Source organism: Carcharhinus amblyrhynchos, chromosome 23 (genome assembly GCF_965287045.1).
Source record: "Carcharhinus amblyrhynchos chromosome 23, sCarAmb.v2.hapA, whole genome shotgun sequence".
In the NCBI taxonomy this organism is placed as follows: Eukaryota; Metazoa; Chordata; class Chondrichthyes; order Carcharhiniformes; family Carcharhinidae; genus Carcharhinus; species Carcharhinus amblyrhynchos.
The window spans coordinates 2,539,700-2,558,026 of NC_137346.1; the positions used below are offsets into that span (position 1 = coordinate 2,539,700).

At 44.1% G+C, this 18,327-nt stretch overlaps 1 protein-coding gene across 1 annotated transcript in view; it reads left to right on the forward strand.

Annotated features, from left to right (window-relative positions):
* Positions 1-3,339: 3,339 nt before the first annotated feature.
* LOC145357567 (forkhead box protein N1-like) overlaps positions 3,340-18,327 on the forward strand; it is a 34,404-nt gene continuing 19,416 nt past the window's right edge. Inside the window, exons 1-4 of the mRNA XM_080211043.1 lie at positions 3,340-3,444; positions 10,778-10,914; positions 11,785-11,913; positions 15,731-15,827. Of these exons, the coding sequence (XP_080067169.1) occupies positions 3,340-3,444; positions 10,778-10,914; positions 11,785-11,913; positions 15,731-15,827 (468 nt within the window). The remainder of the gene's footprint in view (positions 3,445-10,777; positions 10,915-11,784; positions 11,914-15,730; positions 15,828-18,327) is intronic.

The window sequence follows — 18,327 nt, forward strand, 5'->3', positions numbered from 1 at the left end:
TCCAGGTGCTCTGGTTTCCTCGCACACTCCAAAGATGTGTGGGTTAGGTGGATTGGCCATGCTAAATTGCCCCTTAGTGTCAAAAGGGCTAGCAGGGTAAATATGGGGATAGGGCCTGGGTTGGATTGATGTTGGTGCAGGCTCGATGGGCTGAATGGCCTTTTTCTGCACTGTAGGGATTCTACAATCAGTTTCACTCCAGAGGCTGTTATGTTTCTGTAGATATCGCTCTTGGGGTTAAAGGGATAAGGGGGGAATCAGGAGATTGAATTTGATGATCAGACAGGATCCTGATCAATGGCGGAGCAGGCTCGATGGGCTGAATGGCCTATTCCTGCTTGTATTTTCGATGTAACAGGAGTCTGTCAATCGTGAGAAGCAGTTAGAATTCATGCTACTTTACCACTCTTCCTACTTAGCAGAAAGTGCCCAGGACCAATTGTAATGAATAAACCTAATTCCACACGCAGTACACAGAAGTTATGATCTTGCTGTATTATTTTTAACTGGAACTTGTCTATGAAGAAATGGTGTTTGTTATACCAGTCACTCCGTGAGTTTCACTAATGAATTGATAAATCCTCCAGGAACATCCGGTCACTGAGATGGTGGATATTAGCACAGGGAAGTAAAATTGTGGTTTTACAGCACAGGCCATTTAGTCCCAATAATCCATGTCTGTATTTATTCTGCACACAAGCCTCCACCTCACCCATCCAGTATACCCTTCTGTTCCTTTCTCCTTCATGTGTTTATCTAACCCTTAAATGTATCGATGCTATTCACTTTGATCATTTCCTGTTGTAGCAAGTTTCGTATTTCACTACTCTCTAAGTAAAAGGTTTTGCCATTCTTTGATGGAATATGAGCGCTGTTGGCAAGGTAGGCATTTTTACCCATCCGTAACTATCTTTGAGAAGGTGGTGGTGAGCTGCCAGCTTGAATCCTTCTTGTCTGTGGTGTAGGTATACCCACAATGCTGTTAGGGAGGGTCCAGTGACAGTGAAGGAACTGCAATAAATTTCCAACTCAGGACGGTGTGCGGTTAGGAGGGGAACTTGCAGATGGAGATGTTCCCATGCATCTGCTGCCCTTGTCCGAGATGGCACAGGTTGAAGTTTGGAAGGTGCTGTCAAAGGGCAGCTGTTGACAAGTACTGTTTAAGGACCATCGACATCCTGGATGTTACCATTGACCAGAAACTGAACTGGATTAACCATATAAATCCTGTGGCTACAAAAGCAGCTTGGGGACTGAGAATGCTGTGGAATTTCCTGACTCCCCAAAGGCTACAAGACACAAGTCAGGAATGTGATGGACTCCCCACTTGCCTGGATGGGTGCAGCTCCAACAACACTCAACAAACTCAACACCATCCAGGGCAAAGCAGCCTGGTTTGATTGGCACCCCATCCACCACCTGAATCAACAGCAGGGTTCTGAGGAATGTGGACGAACAGAGAGATCTTGGGGTTCATATCCAGAGATCTCTGAAGGTTGCCACTCAAGTGGGTAGAGCTGTGAAGAAGGCTTATAGTGTGTTAGCGTTTATTAACAAGGGGATTGAGTTTAAGAGCTGTGGGGTTATGCTGCAACTATACAGGATCTTGGTGAGACCACGTTTAGAATATTGTGCGCAGTTCTGGTCACCTCACTATAAGAAGGATGTAGAAGCATTGGAGAGAGTGCAGAGGAGATTTACCAGGATGCTGCCTGGTTTGGAGGGTAGGTCTTATGAGGAAAGGTTGAGGGAGCTGGGGCTTTTCTCTTTAGAGCTGAGGAGGATGAGAGGCGACTTAATAGAGATTTATAAGATGATGAGAGGGATTGATAGAGTGGACGTGCAGAGATTATTTCCTTAGGTGGATGTAGCTGTTACTAGGGGGCATAATTATAAGGCTCATGGTGGGAGATATAGGAGGGATGTCCGAGGTAGATTCTTCACTCAGAGAGTGGTTGGGGTGTAGAATGCACTGCCTGCTGTGATAGTGGATTCGGACACTTCAGGAACTTTCAAGCGGTTATTGGATAGGCACATGGAGCAAACCAGAATGATAGGGAGTGGGATAGCTTGATCTAGGTTTTGGACCTGGCTCGGCACAACATCGTACTGTTGTAAATTCCACGTTCTATGAATCATTCACTCCCTCCACTGGCATTGCACAGTATCAGCCCCATGCACCATCTGCAAAATGTACTGTTACAACACGCCAGGAAAAGTACCGTCCAAACCAGCAATCTTTACCACCTAGAACGAGCAGCAGATACCTGGAAACACAATTCCCCCTCCAAGCCACTCACCATCATGACTTGGAAATATATCACAGTTTCTTTGCTGTTACTGGGTAAAAATCCTGGAACCCCCCTCCCTAACAGCGCTGTGGGTGTACTGTATACATGGACTGCAGTTGAGGGAGGCAGTTCATCACCATCTTCTCTGTGGTCGTTAGGAATTGACAATAAATGCTTGCTTAGCCAGCAATGCCCACATTCCTAGAATGAATAATGAAAAGGAGAGACTTGGTAAGTTGCTGCAATGTATCGTACTGCCCCACTGTGTGTTGATGGTGCAGGAAATGAATGTTTAAAGGGATTGCTGGGGTACTGATCAAGCGGGGTGCTTTATCCTCTATGGTGCTGAGTTCTTGAGTATTGTTGATGCGGGTGGTAAGTGTGGAGTATTCGTCCCACTTCTAACTTGATGTGGAGATACCAACGTTAGACTGGAGTAGGCACAGTAAGAATTCTCGCAACACCAGGGTAAAGTCCAACAGGTTTATTTGGTAACATGATCTTTTGGAGCGCTGCTCCTTCAGCTGGTGAGTGGAGAGTTGGGTTCACATCCATGCCTCCAAATAAACCTGTTGGACTCTAACCTGGTATTGTGAGACCTCTTACTTCTAACTTGTGTCTTGTAGGTGGTGAGCAGGCTCTGGGGAGTTTCTTTTGAATCCCTGATTGGATTTATCAGCGACTACATATTTATAGTCCCTAACTTCTGACAATTAGCCAAGATACCCAATCTTGATGAGCCTGCTTGGAAATGCACATGTATCCATTGGATGAGGACAAAATATTATTCCAGTTTGTTGCTTGCTGTAGTCAAATATGTTGACATTAGAATAGTGCCCGATTAGATAAGGTGACAGAATGCCTCCCCAGTGTGTCCCAGGAAGCAATAAATACATTTGAAAATGGAAGACAAAGGGAAAAAACTGGCCTGAAGAAAAAAGTGTGTCTGAGACATAAAAGTGACCAGGTTCTTATTCAATAACAGGTTTCCTGAAGCGGAAGTGATGAGTGGCCGGTACTGAATGCTGCATCCCACGATCGAATAGACATGAACTACACGCCAGGATCACTAGATAACAACTCAGTCCTAATCCAGCAACAGGGTGACAGTCAGCTGGCTTCCATGGAATTGCCACTCCAGCTTCTTCACACAGTGAGTTCTTGACTTTATGTATTTTGCACACAGTTCCGTTTTCACAATTCCTTCTCTACCTCTGTGATCAGCCATGCCATCAGTGTCAGTCATGTGGCTGTCTCTCTGACGCTCACACAGCAGCAGTTCCACATGCTGAGATGTCCCAACTGTATTTTCCCCATTGGCTGGGCTCCAGTGAGATACTGACCTCACAGTATCGCTAACAGCACTTCACATGATTCAAACTGGAAATCTAACCGGCGTTGGACTTGTTAAAGATCTTGTGCATTTGCACCAATATGATCACCCATTTTTATCTGATTCTTTAACACAATTGTATTTGTTAATTCATGGTGTCAACTCAGACTAGGTCAAGCGCATCCTCTGAATTCTGAGTCATAATGTCATGGGTTCGAGCCCCACTGCAGACTTGAGCACATCACTGAGGTTGCTCTTACCACCCACTATCTGGAATATTGGGAAGATTCACAGGTTGAGACTCACCCAGTTTGGCCACAATCAGAACACCCCCCCCCGCCCCCGTGTCTGTCACGTCCTGATGTGAAACTTGAACCCAGAGCCTCAGGCCAGGTTAGGGCTGCAGAACTTCCCACAACAGCATCTACTCTTCAGAAAGTATTTACTTGATCTGAGGCATTTTTGGGATGTCCAGAGGATGTGAAAAGCGGTTTTAAAATCCTTTTCTATCTAATTAGTTTCCCAAAAATCCACTCCCACTGAAAACATGACATCTGTTATTCTCAACAGATTAAACTGCAGAAAGTTGTGACTTTGAATTCTACTTTTTGAGGATGTAATTTCTTTAATGAGTTGTTAAAATGACAGAGAAAGTAAACATTCCCTCGTTACTCAGAGCAATTTCATCTGATTTCAGAAGATTAGCCACGATCTTACTGAATGGTGGAGCAGACTCGAGGAGCCAGATGGCTGATTCCTGCTCCTGGTTCTCATGTTCTTCTGATCCCCAGTTACTGGAGGGGTAGCTACAACGTCAATTAAAGGAACAACAAAGTAGAGGCTAAAAATGATATTTCAGATAACACATGACTGCTTCATACAATTGTATGACATACATTTACCATTTTAACTCGGTAATGAATATTAGAGGATAAAGGAATGCTATTTTGGATATCTTAGATTGTGATGTGTTATTATTAACATTTATTGAATGCTAGAATTATAAGGAGGGCAAATGATTTCTATTTACAAGTGACACAGTATATATTCTCGTTGTTACTGGTTAAATGAAAGTGGATAAGCCAGTGGTTAATTATTATAATTTATGGCTGTGCGGTAGTGTAGTTGAAGTATTTTACTCTGTTCCTGGAGTAGAGTCTAACATGGTAAATGGTGAGATTTACCCCTCGCCTTCAGTATCTGCAACATGAAATCCACTTCGAGTGAGTCACTTTTGGAATAAGCATTAAGGTGGCGTCTTCCGTCTGGCCGGGACCAGCAAACTGAGTAACACAAATGAAGTGTTAAGACCCAGGAAATTCTCACTGACGGGAGCTCAGCTTCTGTCAGATTCCCGTTAAGGCAAAAAAATCCTCAATGCCGTCACTTCGAGTCCTTTATAAAAGCAACATTATTCTGTACAAATGTTAGACCCTTTTTTGGCTTGAACAAATTTGTTGTGTTTGTACAAGTTCCAGTTACAGAGCAAGAAAGAGAAGTATAGTTTGGGGAAAGAGTGGAATGGGGCTTTTACAGAAAAGAGTCTCTTGGCAATAAAGCAATGACATAATGTGGACATTTGCAGAGTGAGGGCGAGCAGTGACTTGCAGTGAGGCTGGATGTCCTGTCATAGCTCACAGCAAGGAGGCAGTGCATACATCAGGGCCCTAGAGTGAAACTACTGCTGCAGAGTTAATTGTCACAGCTTCATTCTCCACGATGGATCGAATGACAGAGTTGTGGCTGATTGCATGGTCCACCACAAACAGAACTTGCTGATATACAATACCACTGGGAAAGAAAGACCTGCACTTATATGGCACTTTACATGACCACTTGATATCATGTAGTTTACAGCCAATGTAGTCACTCGTGTACTGTAGGAAATAGAGCAGCTAATTTGTGTTCAGGAAGCCCCCATGACAGTAACGTCATGACAGTCAGATAATCAATTTTTCAGTGATGTTGATTGAGGAATGAGTATCAGCCAGGACACCCTGAATAACTCAATCCTGTTCCTTTCTGAAATAATGCCATAGGTTATTTTATATTCACCAGAAAGGACAGTTTAACATCTTCCCAGAAAGGCAGCAACTCCTCAGCACTACACTGCAGTGGTAGCTTTCATTTTTATCCTGCTCAAGTCCCGAAATGGGATTTGAACCTTCCACCTTGTAACTCAGTGAGGAGGGTGAAGCCACAACTGACAGTCTATAGCAGCAGGAACTGTATGGTTTTAATTGGTAGATAATCACAGGTGAACTGAACAATCTCCCTCAACTCCCTTATCAGTTTGTAATCTACTAATATCCAGTTATTCACTCTCGCCCCAAAAACTATTGGATGTAACATTTGTATATCGTATTTACAACATAGAAACAAATCATTCTGCCTGACAGATCCATCCTCCCACTTTTGGCTCTCCTTTCTCACATTGCTGCTAGCCAGCAGCATAGGCTGGAAATGAGAAACAATCTAGAATACAAATGTGGAAAATACGCTAACTCTCTAAATCCACACACTAGGGGCATCCACCTATTGGGCGCACAAAAAATTATCCAATTTCCTCATGGTATGTGTGCGCTGTCCGAAGGCTCAGTGTTTACCGATGCATCTTCCTGAGCCATTGTCTTCACAGGTTTTGTCAATGATGGCTTGTGTAGTGTTGTAACTATGTTAGGGGTTGTGGGTTTTAAACAAAAAGGACAAAGTAACAACAACAGTTCAACAACAGAACAACATCCACTGGCTGCAGGATGGTAAGGTGAGGATTTTATGCACCAAATACCCCCTACCCTGAGATAATCCTCAAACTCTTGTGAAGTGTGATGTGGAGACGCCGGCATTGGTTTAGGGTAAACACAGTAAGAAGTCTCACTACACCAGGTTAAAGTCCAACAGGCTTATTTGGAATTACGTGTTTTTGGAGCGCTCCATCAACCTGAGATTTCTTGTGGAGTGAACAGTGAACAAATATCACCAACAATCCAGTTTACCAAATTTCACAAAAGTTTCAACAAGTTTTTTGGCATTTTAGTCAATGTGGGGTAAGAATTAGATGTCTCAAGACAACAACATCTGGCCACTTTTTGAGGGTATATCAGTTATGATTAAGGACATATAACTCTCAAACGGACCAGCAAAATCCACATAACAACCGTACAAGTAACCATCATGCACCAAGAGTTATACTCAATGTTTTCTTTTCTAGCTGAGCACAGTTAGATTCAGCACTAATCAGAGTATGTGAAACAAAAACTTCTCCCAATCTACTCCCTACTCCATAAGGCGAAGCATTGCAAGCAAGCAGATTAAAATGAACCAATACTTCAGACATCTGCAAAACATCTTTGACATCTCTCACATTTTATTCTCCAGTCCCATGACTGTTTCACACATTCTTGAAACCATTCTGTAATTTACTAAATTAGGAAAAGATTTGCCATAATAATTTACTAATCCATGAAAGGATCTCAAATCTGTCACATTTGTCAGATGTGGTGCTTCTAAAATACGTTCCATCTTTTTAGGTGCTTTATGTAGGCCTTTACTATCAATAACATGACCCAGATACTGGACTGATATCTGGAAACAGTCACACTTTTCTATTTTAATATCCACACCATGTGCTTGAAGAAGTTCCAAAGTTTCTTCTAAATTATTCAAGTGCTTCTGTTCACTGGACCCCGTATTTAGAATATCTTCCAGGTAACACTGTACACCAGAGAGACCACTTAAAATTGATCTTTGGAATAGGGCTGGTGTGGATGTTATTCCAAAATTCAATATTTTAAATAAAAAAGTCCTTTATGAGTAACGATGATAAGCAATGGTTATGATTCAGCAGCTGTACACATCTGTAAGTATGTTTGTGAAAGATAATCTTGCTGAATTTCTGTCCACCTGATAACCCAGCAAACAAATCTTCAATTAACAGAAGCAGATACTGATCAGCACAAAACACTGCATTTATGATTGTTTTATAATCACCACAAATACAAACTGAACCATCTGGTTTCATCACAGGCACAATGGGGGTAGCCCAGTCACTCACTGTAACCAGCTCTAACACACTAGTGTTAACAAGTCATACTAATTCTTCTTCAACTTTGGGATGAATTGCATACAGCTCTTGCTCTGAGACTTTTTGATTGACTATTAGATTTAATGAGTTTCACTCAAACTCCCTTCATTGAGTCCAGTGTCTCTTCAAATACCCTCTTATGTTTATCCAGAAGATGCTGTAGATCTGTTTTGACATTGACCAATCTATTGACAGCACTCCAGTTAAGCTTTATCTTCTATAACCATGATCTCCCAAATACAGCTGGAAAATTACCAGGGGCCACATGGACAGGCACTCTGCTGTTTGTCCACTCAACTCCACATTGACCATGATGTAACCTTTTAACGACACAATCTCTTCTGTGTATATCTTTAAAATCACATCAGCTGGTTTTAAAGGAATATGTTTCAGCTTTTGTTGGTGTGTAGTCTCAGGAATTAAAAGTTACAGCAGCACCAGATTCAATCCCCATCCTAACAGACTGTCCACTTAACACTGGAATCAGTCTCTGTGATTCACCCTGTATGGATAAAACATTCAGTTAGAGATCTTCATCTTTCTGAACATTCTCTTCTTCACAGTTATAATGTTGTAAATGTTGTAAATTCTTTGGGTAGAATGCAACTTGTTCTTTTTGAAGATACTCAGATTCTTCTTCTGAACATTCTTCTCAGGGAAGCTGGTCTAGCCCAACAAGCTTTCACATTGTGACCCATTTTCCCACAATTCTTGCATTGACTATCCTTACTCCAGCATTCACTTGCTGAATGGCCCATTTTGACACATCTGTGACATCCTTGTTGCTGTTTTGAATTACGGGCAGTTTCCGACTTGTGGATCTTCATTCCTGCATCAAACTGTGACTTCTCTTTAGCAACCAGTTCCAGTGACACTGTGGTTTCTACTGCTGAGTTTAAAGTCAAAGCATTTTCAGTGAGCAATCTTCTTTAGATTGTTCTCAGAGTATCTCCTAATGACTCACCAAACTCCTAATATTGTACCAGCCATTTTAAGGTTGCCACAAACTGAGCAATGCTTTCACCTTCCACCCGTTACCTTTGGTGGAACCTGAACCGTTCCATGATGATCAGTGGTTTTGGAGAGCAATGTTCTTCAAGGATCTTTGTCAAGTTATTGTACATTTTGGTTCCGGGTCTTGCTGGATGGACCAAGCTCTGGAGCAAATTGAAGGTTTTACTTCCTATTGTATTGAGAAAAGCTGGTAAGAGCAACTTGTTTGAAATTTTATTCACTTTTACCAAGTACTGAGACACTGCAGGGGAACTCTTTTCAGTTTCTTCACTGAAAGGCCATGTGGATTCTAATTGACCCGGCATTGCCCTTACAGGCACCAGCTGCTCGAGACTGCTCAGTATAGATTTTTACTGTCTTCTCAGTATTCTCCTTTCATCCTGGAGACTGTTGACTTGTTTTTCTCAAACGGCCCCAGCTGTACAGTAAAGCATCCCTTTTCAAATATTCCAGCTACTGCCTGGAATCTCAGCCTTCGCTGACCAGAAAAAACCTCTCCTTAAAACCACACACAGAAATTCTACTCTTTAGTTCAACTGCATAGTGAGTCTCCGGCTCTGCCGCTCCACACTGCAACACACTCTGCAGATCAGAGAGGCTACAGAATTTTTTGTCTTCTTTTATGTGGGTTTTAGACAGAAATAGAAAGATGTATTTACACACACACAGATTCAAAATGACAACAGTTTATTGTTGCCTGTACAAAATACAAAGTGAACCTAAACCGGAGTCTGTGCAACACCCCAGTAACATCACCGTCAAATCATATAATTGGCTCTTAAAGAAAATAAAATATAACAGTTTGCCACAAGCTTCCATTTTCCGAGTCAGGGTAAGGTGGCAGGTCCCAAGTCTGTATCAGCCGGAATGGGAACCAAGCCAGTAACAGTGAAGAACAAATCAAAGAACCCAGCCGTTACATTGTAAAATTATATAATCCAGCTCCAATCCTAACTAGCTGTCACTGGCCCATGTGATTTTGGAAAATCCGATAAGTCCCAAAATTTGGGGAATGTGGTGAAAGCTAATCCAATAAAATCGGAAGAGAAACTGATATACAGCCAACTGATGGGTAATTGCAACATCCCCAAAACTATTGACTTGTGGTGACAGTGGTTAGCACTGCTGCCTCAGAGTGCCAGGGACCTGGGTTCAGTTCCAGCCTAGGAATGTGTGGAGTCCGTATGGAGCCGCACGTTCTCCCTGTGTCTGTGTGGGTTTATTCTGGGTGCTCCAGTTTCCTCCCACAGTCCAGAGGGTTATGGAGATAATGGGTGGGCGTGGGTAAGATGCTCTTTTGGAGAGTCGGTGCAGACTCGATGGGCCAAACGGCCTACAGGGATTCTACGGGATTCTATGCTCCCCGTTGGATAGAGCACTGAAACATTCACATCATATTTTTGCTGGTCATTCTGGGGCAGACTGCAGGTTATATATTTGTTACTATGAGGCCATTCTCAGTGTATTTAATGTAGAGAATTTAATGGGAGATGCGTTTAGTACGGATTCTGAACTGGAGAGCATTTGGAAACTTTGGCAAGAAACTGAAAATGTAAAAGATTACAATGATCTGTGTTACCTAATCTGGAGGGATATATTTCTGTAAGTGGTTCCAGGCAGTCTAAGGAAATGGTTGCTTGACGAGGAATGTAAGATTCTCGAGGAGCAGGGTGAATGTGCCAATCATCTTATGACCTCAGACACAAGCTGCTAAACTGGTGGATGGTCAGAGGTCAGTGCGATAATTCTACCTCTAACAGGCAGCCCACAAACCATGTTGGTGCGGGATAAAGGGGGAGAGCAGAGAAATTAAGCTATTGGAATTCAGTCAAAGCTGTCCTGTTGTGCTGCTGTAATTGTGTGATATAAAACACAGGGGTCTCCTTATTTGGTTCAGCCTTGAGGCTGTCAATGTATACATAACGGTGGTACAGAAACATTAATGAAAGTACTGCCCCCTGACTCATCCGTTCCTCAGGGGAAAGACCTCTCATTAATCAGGCAATCGGCCTCTATCTTGGTTATTGGTTGTTCTTTGTTCTTGGTCTCACACAGATACAGAACCCCAAGTATGAAGCCAACAGCCTACCAGGGTGTGTGCTTGAGCAGACTGGACAACACAAGATGCTGTACCATCAGTCACAACCACAGCATCTCTACTGCTCTGTTCCGCCTAGCCAGCAGCAGGTATGGTCATCCAGTGGAAACCAGGAGCAAAGGAGCCAATCCCAACCCATTGATATTCTTAGGAAATAGTCAGAAAAAATTGCAGTTTTTCTGCTGGCTTTGCCCGTGAAAATGATCATGTTCATTTTGGAAATTTGGAACAAATTGAGGGAAAATCTGAACCTTATTCCATCTGTTTCTCCCTGAAACAGGATCACAAGAATCCAATTTCATTTTTCCACATTCTATGTTCAAGGGAACCTAAACTACATCCAACACCAAACAGGCTCGATGGCTGCCACAAATAGGTGTTAAAATCCCTCAGAATAGTTTACATCTATCTAAAGACATCAGTCTAAGATTGGTCAAGGACCAGGAGATGTTTGCACCATGAAAACATTGGCAAGTTTTTCCCAGATACCTCACCATTCCAGACCTGTTACCAGGCACCAACTTCCACAAAAACAGAAAATGCTGGAAAATCTCAGCAGCTCTGACAGCTTCTGTGGAGAGAGAACAGGGTCTCCTGGTTAGAAACTTGGAGCATTATCTCTGTCCTCATGTATGATTGAAGAGGGTAGTGTGGAAACTGGAGAAGTCTGGGGCCCGTGGTTTCTCTCCCGGGCCCTGGTGGGCACTGGGTGAATGGAACCTGGTGTGAGTTGGATCCAAGCAGCAGAGTTTTGGATGATCTCAAACTTAGTGTGGGCAAAATGGGAGGTTGGCCAAGAGGGCATTTGAATGGTGCCATCTGGAGATAACAAAGACATAGACGAGGTTTCAAAGTGACTCATTTGTTGTATGTGAAGGATTTTGAGATTCCCGTTGAGAATCGTGTTATACGGATCCATGCAGATCAAAGTCATTTTATTTAGCCCAGAATTATTTCTTCACAGTGTTGTATTTGTTTTGCAGTACCCCCGAAGCTGCCCTCCTTCTGACCAGTTCCCCAATCAGAGGATGACCTCTCACATGGCCCAGGAATCACACTATCTGATCTACCCTAAACCCATTTACTCATACAGGTAAAGTCCATTGTACCCAGGCACCAACTTCAAATCCTTCCTGTGTGATAGCTGATTCTAATTGCAACACAGAAGCCTGACCTCCACATGATGGTGCTGGCTATTTGGGGTTAATAGCCTATTTCTGGGCTATTCTATGTAACTATAATTGTATCGAGATGATTTGCTGCAATTGTACAGGGTGTTGGTGAGGCCACACTGGGAGTATTGTGAGCAGTTTTGGTCTCCTTATCTGAGGAAGGATGTCCTTGCTATAGAGGGAGCACAGCGAAGGTTTCCCAGGCTGATTCCTGGGATGGCAGGTCTGTCATATGAGGAGAGACTAAGTGGGTTAGGATTATATTCACTGGAGTTTAGAAGAGTGAGAGGGGATCTCATAGAAACTTATAAAATTCTAACAGGATTAGACAGGGTAGATTCAGATAGAATGTTCCCAGTGGTGGGAGGAGTAGGGGTCAGAGTTTGAGGATAAGGGGTAAACCTTTTAGAACCGAGGTGAGGTGAACTTTCTTCACCCAGAGGGCGGTGAATGTGTGGAATTCACTCCCACAGAAAGTAGTTGAGGCCAAAACATTTGATTTCAAGAAGAAATTAGATGTAGCTCTTGGGGCTAAACAGATCAAGAGATTTGGGGGTTGTGGGGGGCACGCGGAGAAGAGGGCATCAGGATATTGAATTTGATGATCGGCCATGATGAAGCTGAATGGTGGAGCAGGTTCAAAGGGCTGAGTGGCCTCCTCCTGCTTCCAGTTTGTACCTAACTGCAAAGGATTGAAAAGAAGCCAACATTTAAACAGTGCGGATCCATAGGTTAATGTGGCACAGAAAAGCCATTTGGTCCATCGAGTCTTTTGAAGAATAGTTACTTCCATTCTCCCAGCGTGTCTTAAAGCCCTGAAGTTAGTTTTCTCCAAGTATTTACCAAATTCCTTTTTAAAAACTACCATTAAACAACCTTATTAAATGCTCACCATCCGTTGCAGAGATGGCAGGGTGGAGATTAAGGAGAGAATTCCAGGGCCTTTCAGTGGGGTGGGGAGGGGGCGGTGGTGGGGTGGGGGGGGGGGGGGGGGGGGCGGTGTGGGGGGAGGTGTTGCACAGGTTGCAAGTTTAGATTGGGATTGCAGCAGGGAATCTGAAGAACAAACCCACCAAACTGCAGTATCTGAGCTGGCGCTGGGTAGGATGAGACGATGCATCCTTCGAGTACCCCTCACCTTCTCCGAGGTAAAGGGCTGTCCCTCGGAGAAGCCAGTGACTTGCTGAAGAAATAACAAACCCAACAATGAGGAAGAGGATTTAAGTAACCACACACACACAAACACAAAGACACACACACACACACACACACACAAAAACACACACACACACACACACACAAAAACACACACACACAAAAACACACACACACAAAAACACACACACACACACACACACACACAAAAACACACACACACAAAAACACACACACACACACACAAAAACACACACACACAAAAACACACACACACACACACAAAAACACACACACACAAAAACACACACACACACAAAAACACACACACACACAAAAACACACACACACACACACACAAAAACACACACACACACACACACACACAAAAACACACACAAAAACACACAGACACAAAAACACACAGACACACACACAAAAACACACACACACAAAAACACACACACACAAAAACACACACACACACACAAACACACACACACACCCCATCCCCTGTCTCCACCAGACACTGTCACTGCTATTTCCAAGAACCCTGACCTCTCCCTTGCAGTCAGTCTGACCCACTGCTGACTAGTTAGATGCAGAATGTCCTCTCCTATTTTCATCGCCAAGTTCAGTCCTTCACCAGCTGCCTGGGGAGGGCCCTCTTCTCCTGTAGTCCCCAGGGAGATTGAGTTCCATATCTGGATGAACCATTATCTTTGGCCCTTCTGCACTGCCCCCCTTGTAGGTATTTCACCCAGAACAGCTTGTCCAGTCACAAGGAATCTAGCAGGGTGCCGGGATTCCTCCATATGGCATCGAGAGTGTTGAGGGGGGCAGGGGTTCATATATCCCCCTCTCTGGTAGACACCTCCCACACGTATTACATGCTTACCTTACCTGTACAATCTCACTATCAGCTTCCTCACTCACCATTATTGTCAGTAAAATGTGACTCACCTTTACCCTGCGTTGCAGCCAGTGTCTAACTCTCATCTCCATGGTTTTGGCCACTTCCATCCACACTTTTGTTATCAGTTGGGGAGATTTCCTCCTGTTATCCCATGCTTGCTGACAGCAGGGTGGACAGAACCCACAGCACATCATCATTAAACTATGGAGCTGTCTGTAAATGCTCCTTTGTTATTTTACATAAGAACATAAGAACATAAGAAATAGGAGCAGGAGTAGGCCATCTAGCCCTTCGAGCCTTCCCTGCCATTCAATAAGATCATGGCTGATCTGTCGTGGCTCAGTTCCACATTCCCGCCCTCTCCCCATAACCCTTAATCCCCTCTCTTATCAAAAACCCATCAACCCGCTTCTTAAAAATATTTAGCGAGGCAGCCTCCACCACTTCAACGGGCAGAGAATTCCAGAGATTCACCACCCTTTGAGTGAAGAAGTTCCTCCTTAACTCCATTCTAAACCGTCCCCCCTTTATCTTGAGGCTGTGCCCTCTAGTCCTACTGTCCTTTCTGAGCGAGAAGAGCCTCTCCACCTCTATCCTATCCATCCCATTCATCATCTTATACGTCTCAATGAGATCTCCCCTCATTCTTCTAAACTCTAACGAGTACAAGCCTAGTTTATTCAGCCTCTCCTCATAGCTCAACCCCCTCAACTCCGGTATCAGCCTAGTAAACCTCCTCTGCACTCCCTCCAAGGCCAAAATATCCTTGCGTAAGTACGGCGCCCAAAACTGCACACAGTACTCCAGCTGCGGCCTCACCAATGCCCTATACAGCCGCAGCAAGACCTCCCTACTTTTATATTCAATCCCCCTCGCTATGAAGGCCAGCATCCCATTCGCCTTCCTGACCACCTGCTGCACCTGCAGGTGGAACCTTTTGGAACATTGTGATTGACGCTTGATCAGCCCTTGCAGTGCCAAAGCTTCCATGAGCTCACAGGGTGTCAGAAGCAATGGGGTTGGCGGGGTTGAGCCTGCCTCTGCACTGCACTCCTACCTTCTCCTCCACAGCCCTCACAGCAGAATCTCACCCACAGGATCTCTTTACAGCTCCTGTTGGTGGCTGCTTCTGACCATGACCCTTCCCCCATCACCAACCTGCTCTGACCCTCACTCCTGCTGGCCTTCCTTTAGCCGCTGGACATTAAAGACTGACCAGCCTGACTGATACTCACTCCCTGTAAACTCCTGTGTGATTATGTGACCAATGGTAACATAGGAATCTGTTATAATGTAACCAATGGTAAGGTGCTGTAACAGATTCCAATGTTACCATTGGCTACAGAGTGAGAAGTAGAAAGCAGATGGGGTTTGTGGGGCCCAGGGTGTGGCCTGAGTCTTGGTGCAATGAAGTTTCTTTATTAAATCTTTTCCTTTGATTTACTTTGTGAAGTTAGTTATTTATTGATTACAGCTGAAGGATGTTTCCTGCCAGATGCATGTTCTGCCCATTAATGCTGCTTTCTCTGCACAGGTGCTGCCCAACCTGAATATTTCCAGCACTTCCTGTTTCTATTCAGATTTGGAGCAGTATTTTGTATTAAAGTAGCAATATGAATCTGAACTGTAATAAATAACAAAACAATTCTCTACATTTCTCTCTCCAGCATTTTAATATACATGGCCTTGAAGAACAGCAAAGCAGGAAGCTTGCCTGTCAGTGAGATCTACAATTTCATGATGGAACATTTCCCTTACTTTAAGGTACGTTAAATATGAATTCCCATTTCCTCAGTGTTTTAGCAATCTCACTAGGAAGATCCTTCTTACAAACTACACTTCCTGCGTTATGTCACAACAAACAAAGGATTGTTCTGATATACGTGCCTGCCTTTTGGCATGCCTTCAGCTTGAGCAATCTTTCAGCGGAAAATGAAGAGTTTGCTGTAGGGACTGCCATGAGTTGCACAAAGAACAAAGAACAGTACAGAACAGGAACAGGCCCTTCGGCCCACCCAGTCTGTGCCCACACAGATCCCTCTCTAATATTTTCTTGCCTCTCTGTCGTCTCTATCCCTCTATTCCCAGTCTATTCATGTGTCTATCCAGATGCCTCTTGAACGTTGTTATAGAATCTGCTTCCACCACCTCCTGCGACAGCATGTTCCAGGCATTCGCCACCCTCTGTGTGAAAAACCTGCCCCACACATCTCTTTTAAACTTTCCCCCTCTCATTTTCAATCTATGCCCCTGAGTAAATTGACCCTTTGACCCTGGGAAAAAGACTCAGACTATCCACTGTATCCAAGCCTGTCATAATCTTGTAAACCTCTATCAGGTCTCCCCTCATCCTCCGACGCTGCAATAAAAACAATCCAAGTTTGTTCAACCTTTCTTTGTAGCCCATATTCTCCAATCCAGGCAACACCCTGGTAAATCTCTTCTGCACCCTTTCCAATGCATCAATATCCTTCTGGTGGTGTGGTGACCAGAATTGTACACAATATTCCAAATGCAACCTAACCAAAGTCTTATCCAGCTGCAACATGATTGTCCAGTTCCTACACTCAACGCCCTGACTGATGAAGGCCAGCATGCCATATGCCTACTTGACCACTTTGTCCACCCGAGTTGCCACCTTCAGGGAACTGTGGATCTACACGCCTAGATCCCTCTGCATGCCTATATTTCTAAGGGCTCTACCATTTACTGCATAGTTTCCTTCTGCACTAGACCTTCTGAATCGCATCACCTTACATTTGTCCAGGTTAAATTCCATTTGCCATCTTTCAGTCCAGGTCTCCAGCTGATTTATATCCTGCTGTATCCTCTGACAATCCTCCTGACTATCCACTCCTCCCCCAATTTTTGTGTCATCTGCAAATTTACTAATCAGACCACTACATTTTCCTCCAAATCATTTCTATATATTACAAACAACAGAGGCCCCAGCACTGATCCTTGTGGAACGTTGCTTGTCACAGACCTCCAGTTAGAAAAGTACTTTTCCACTGCTACTCTCTGCTTTCTATGCCCAAGCCAGTTTTATATCCATCTTACCAGCTCACCTTGGATCCCATATGACTTCACCTTCTGCATCAGTCTGCCATGAGGAACCTATTGAAGGCTTTACTAAAGTCCATGTACACAGCATCCACTGCCTGGCTCTGGTTATGTTGGTCCACTCACTGGCACAATGTTCCTTCATTGTTGATGTTCTCTCTGTGTGGACGGACATTTCTGAGGTGAAGTCTCCTTCATCGCATGCTACCGTTGAAAGATTACGCCAATGATTTTCCATCCATGGAATACCTGATGTCATAGTGTTTGACATGAGGGCTGAGTTTCAGAATGTCACTCCCCTCAGTGGTAATGAGAACATTAGGAGGGTGCTTTGACACCCAGAATCGAACGGACTAGCTGGATGATTTATCCAATTCTTTAAGTCCGCCCTAAAGAAGGAATCAGGAGGAATCCTGGAGACCAGAATCTCAGCATTCCTTCCGGGCTCCTGGTCCACCTCACACACCAGAATGGGAGTCCTATCAGCAGGACTGAACCGGCGTCTCAGAACCAGACTGAGCTTCAAGTTTCCAAATTTGTTGGGGAGGGGAGAGGCAGCCAAAGCAGCCAGGAGACAAACCATGATTGCTGTCAGCCAACACGGCTGTTTATGGATGACGCCGTTTATGTGAGGAATTTTGGGAATGGGTCAACTTGGGTCCCCGGAATTGTCTCCAAAACTGGGTCCATTTAAGTAGACGTAGAAGGAACGATCGTCTGAGAACACAGAGCATTTGAGAAATGGAGAGTTGTTCCAGCAGCCAGTTTTGCCATCTGGAAATGTTGCCGACTGTTTTAGCGTTGAAGCTTCTCATCGTCCTGTGGTAGACACTGCCTACCTCTCCATGGAAACAGATAGAACTGAACCGCCTGAGCCTGAAGAGGTGCCGGTCGCTGTGATTCCTGTGGGAGTGTCCCAGACAGGGCAGTTACACTGCTCCACAAGATTCAGAAACCCTTGAAAAATTACATTTTTAATTGGTTAAATCATGTACTAAATATCTAATTATCTTGGAGTGTGTAAATTGAGTATTGGGATTTGTAAATAAGGACTTAGAGGGGGAGGGATGTGGCAATTTGTCAGTCTGCAGAGTAAGGCTCACGGGACCCAGGGAGACAGTCAGGGAGCAGGGTGGGGGGCTGAAGGAACCAGACTGAGCTTCAAGTTTCCAAATTTGTTGGGGAGGGGAGAGGCAGCCAA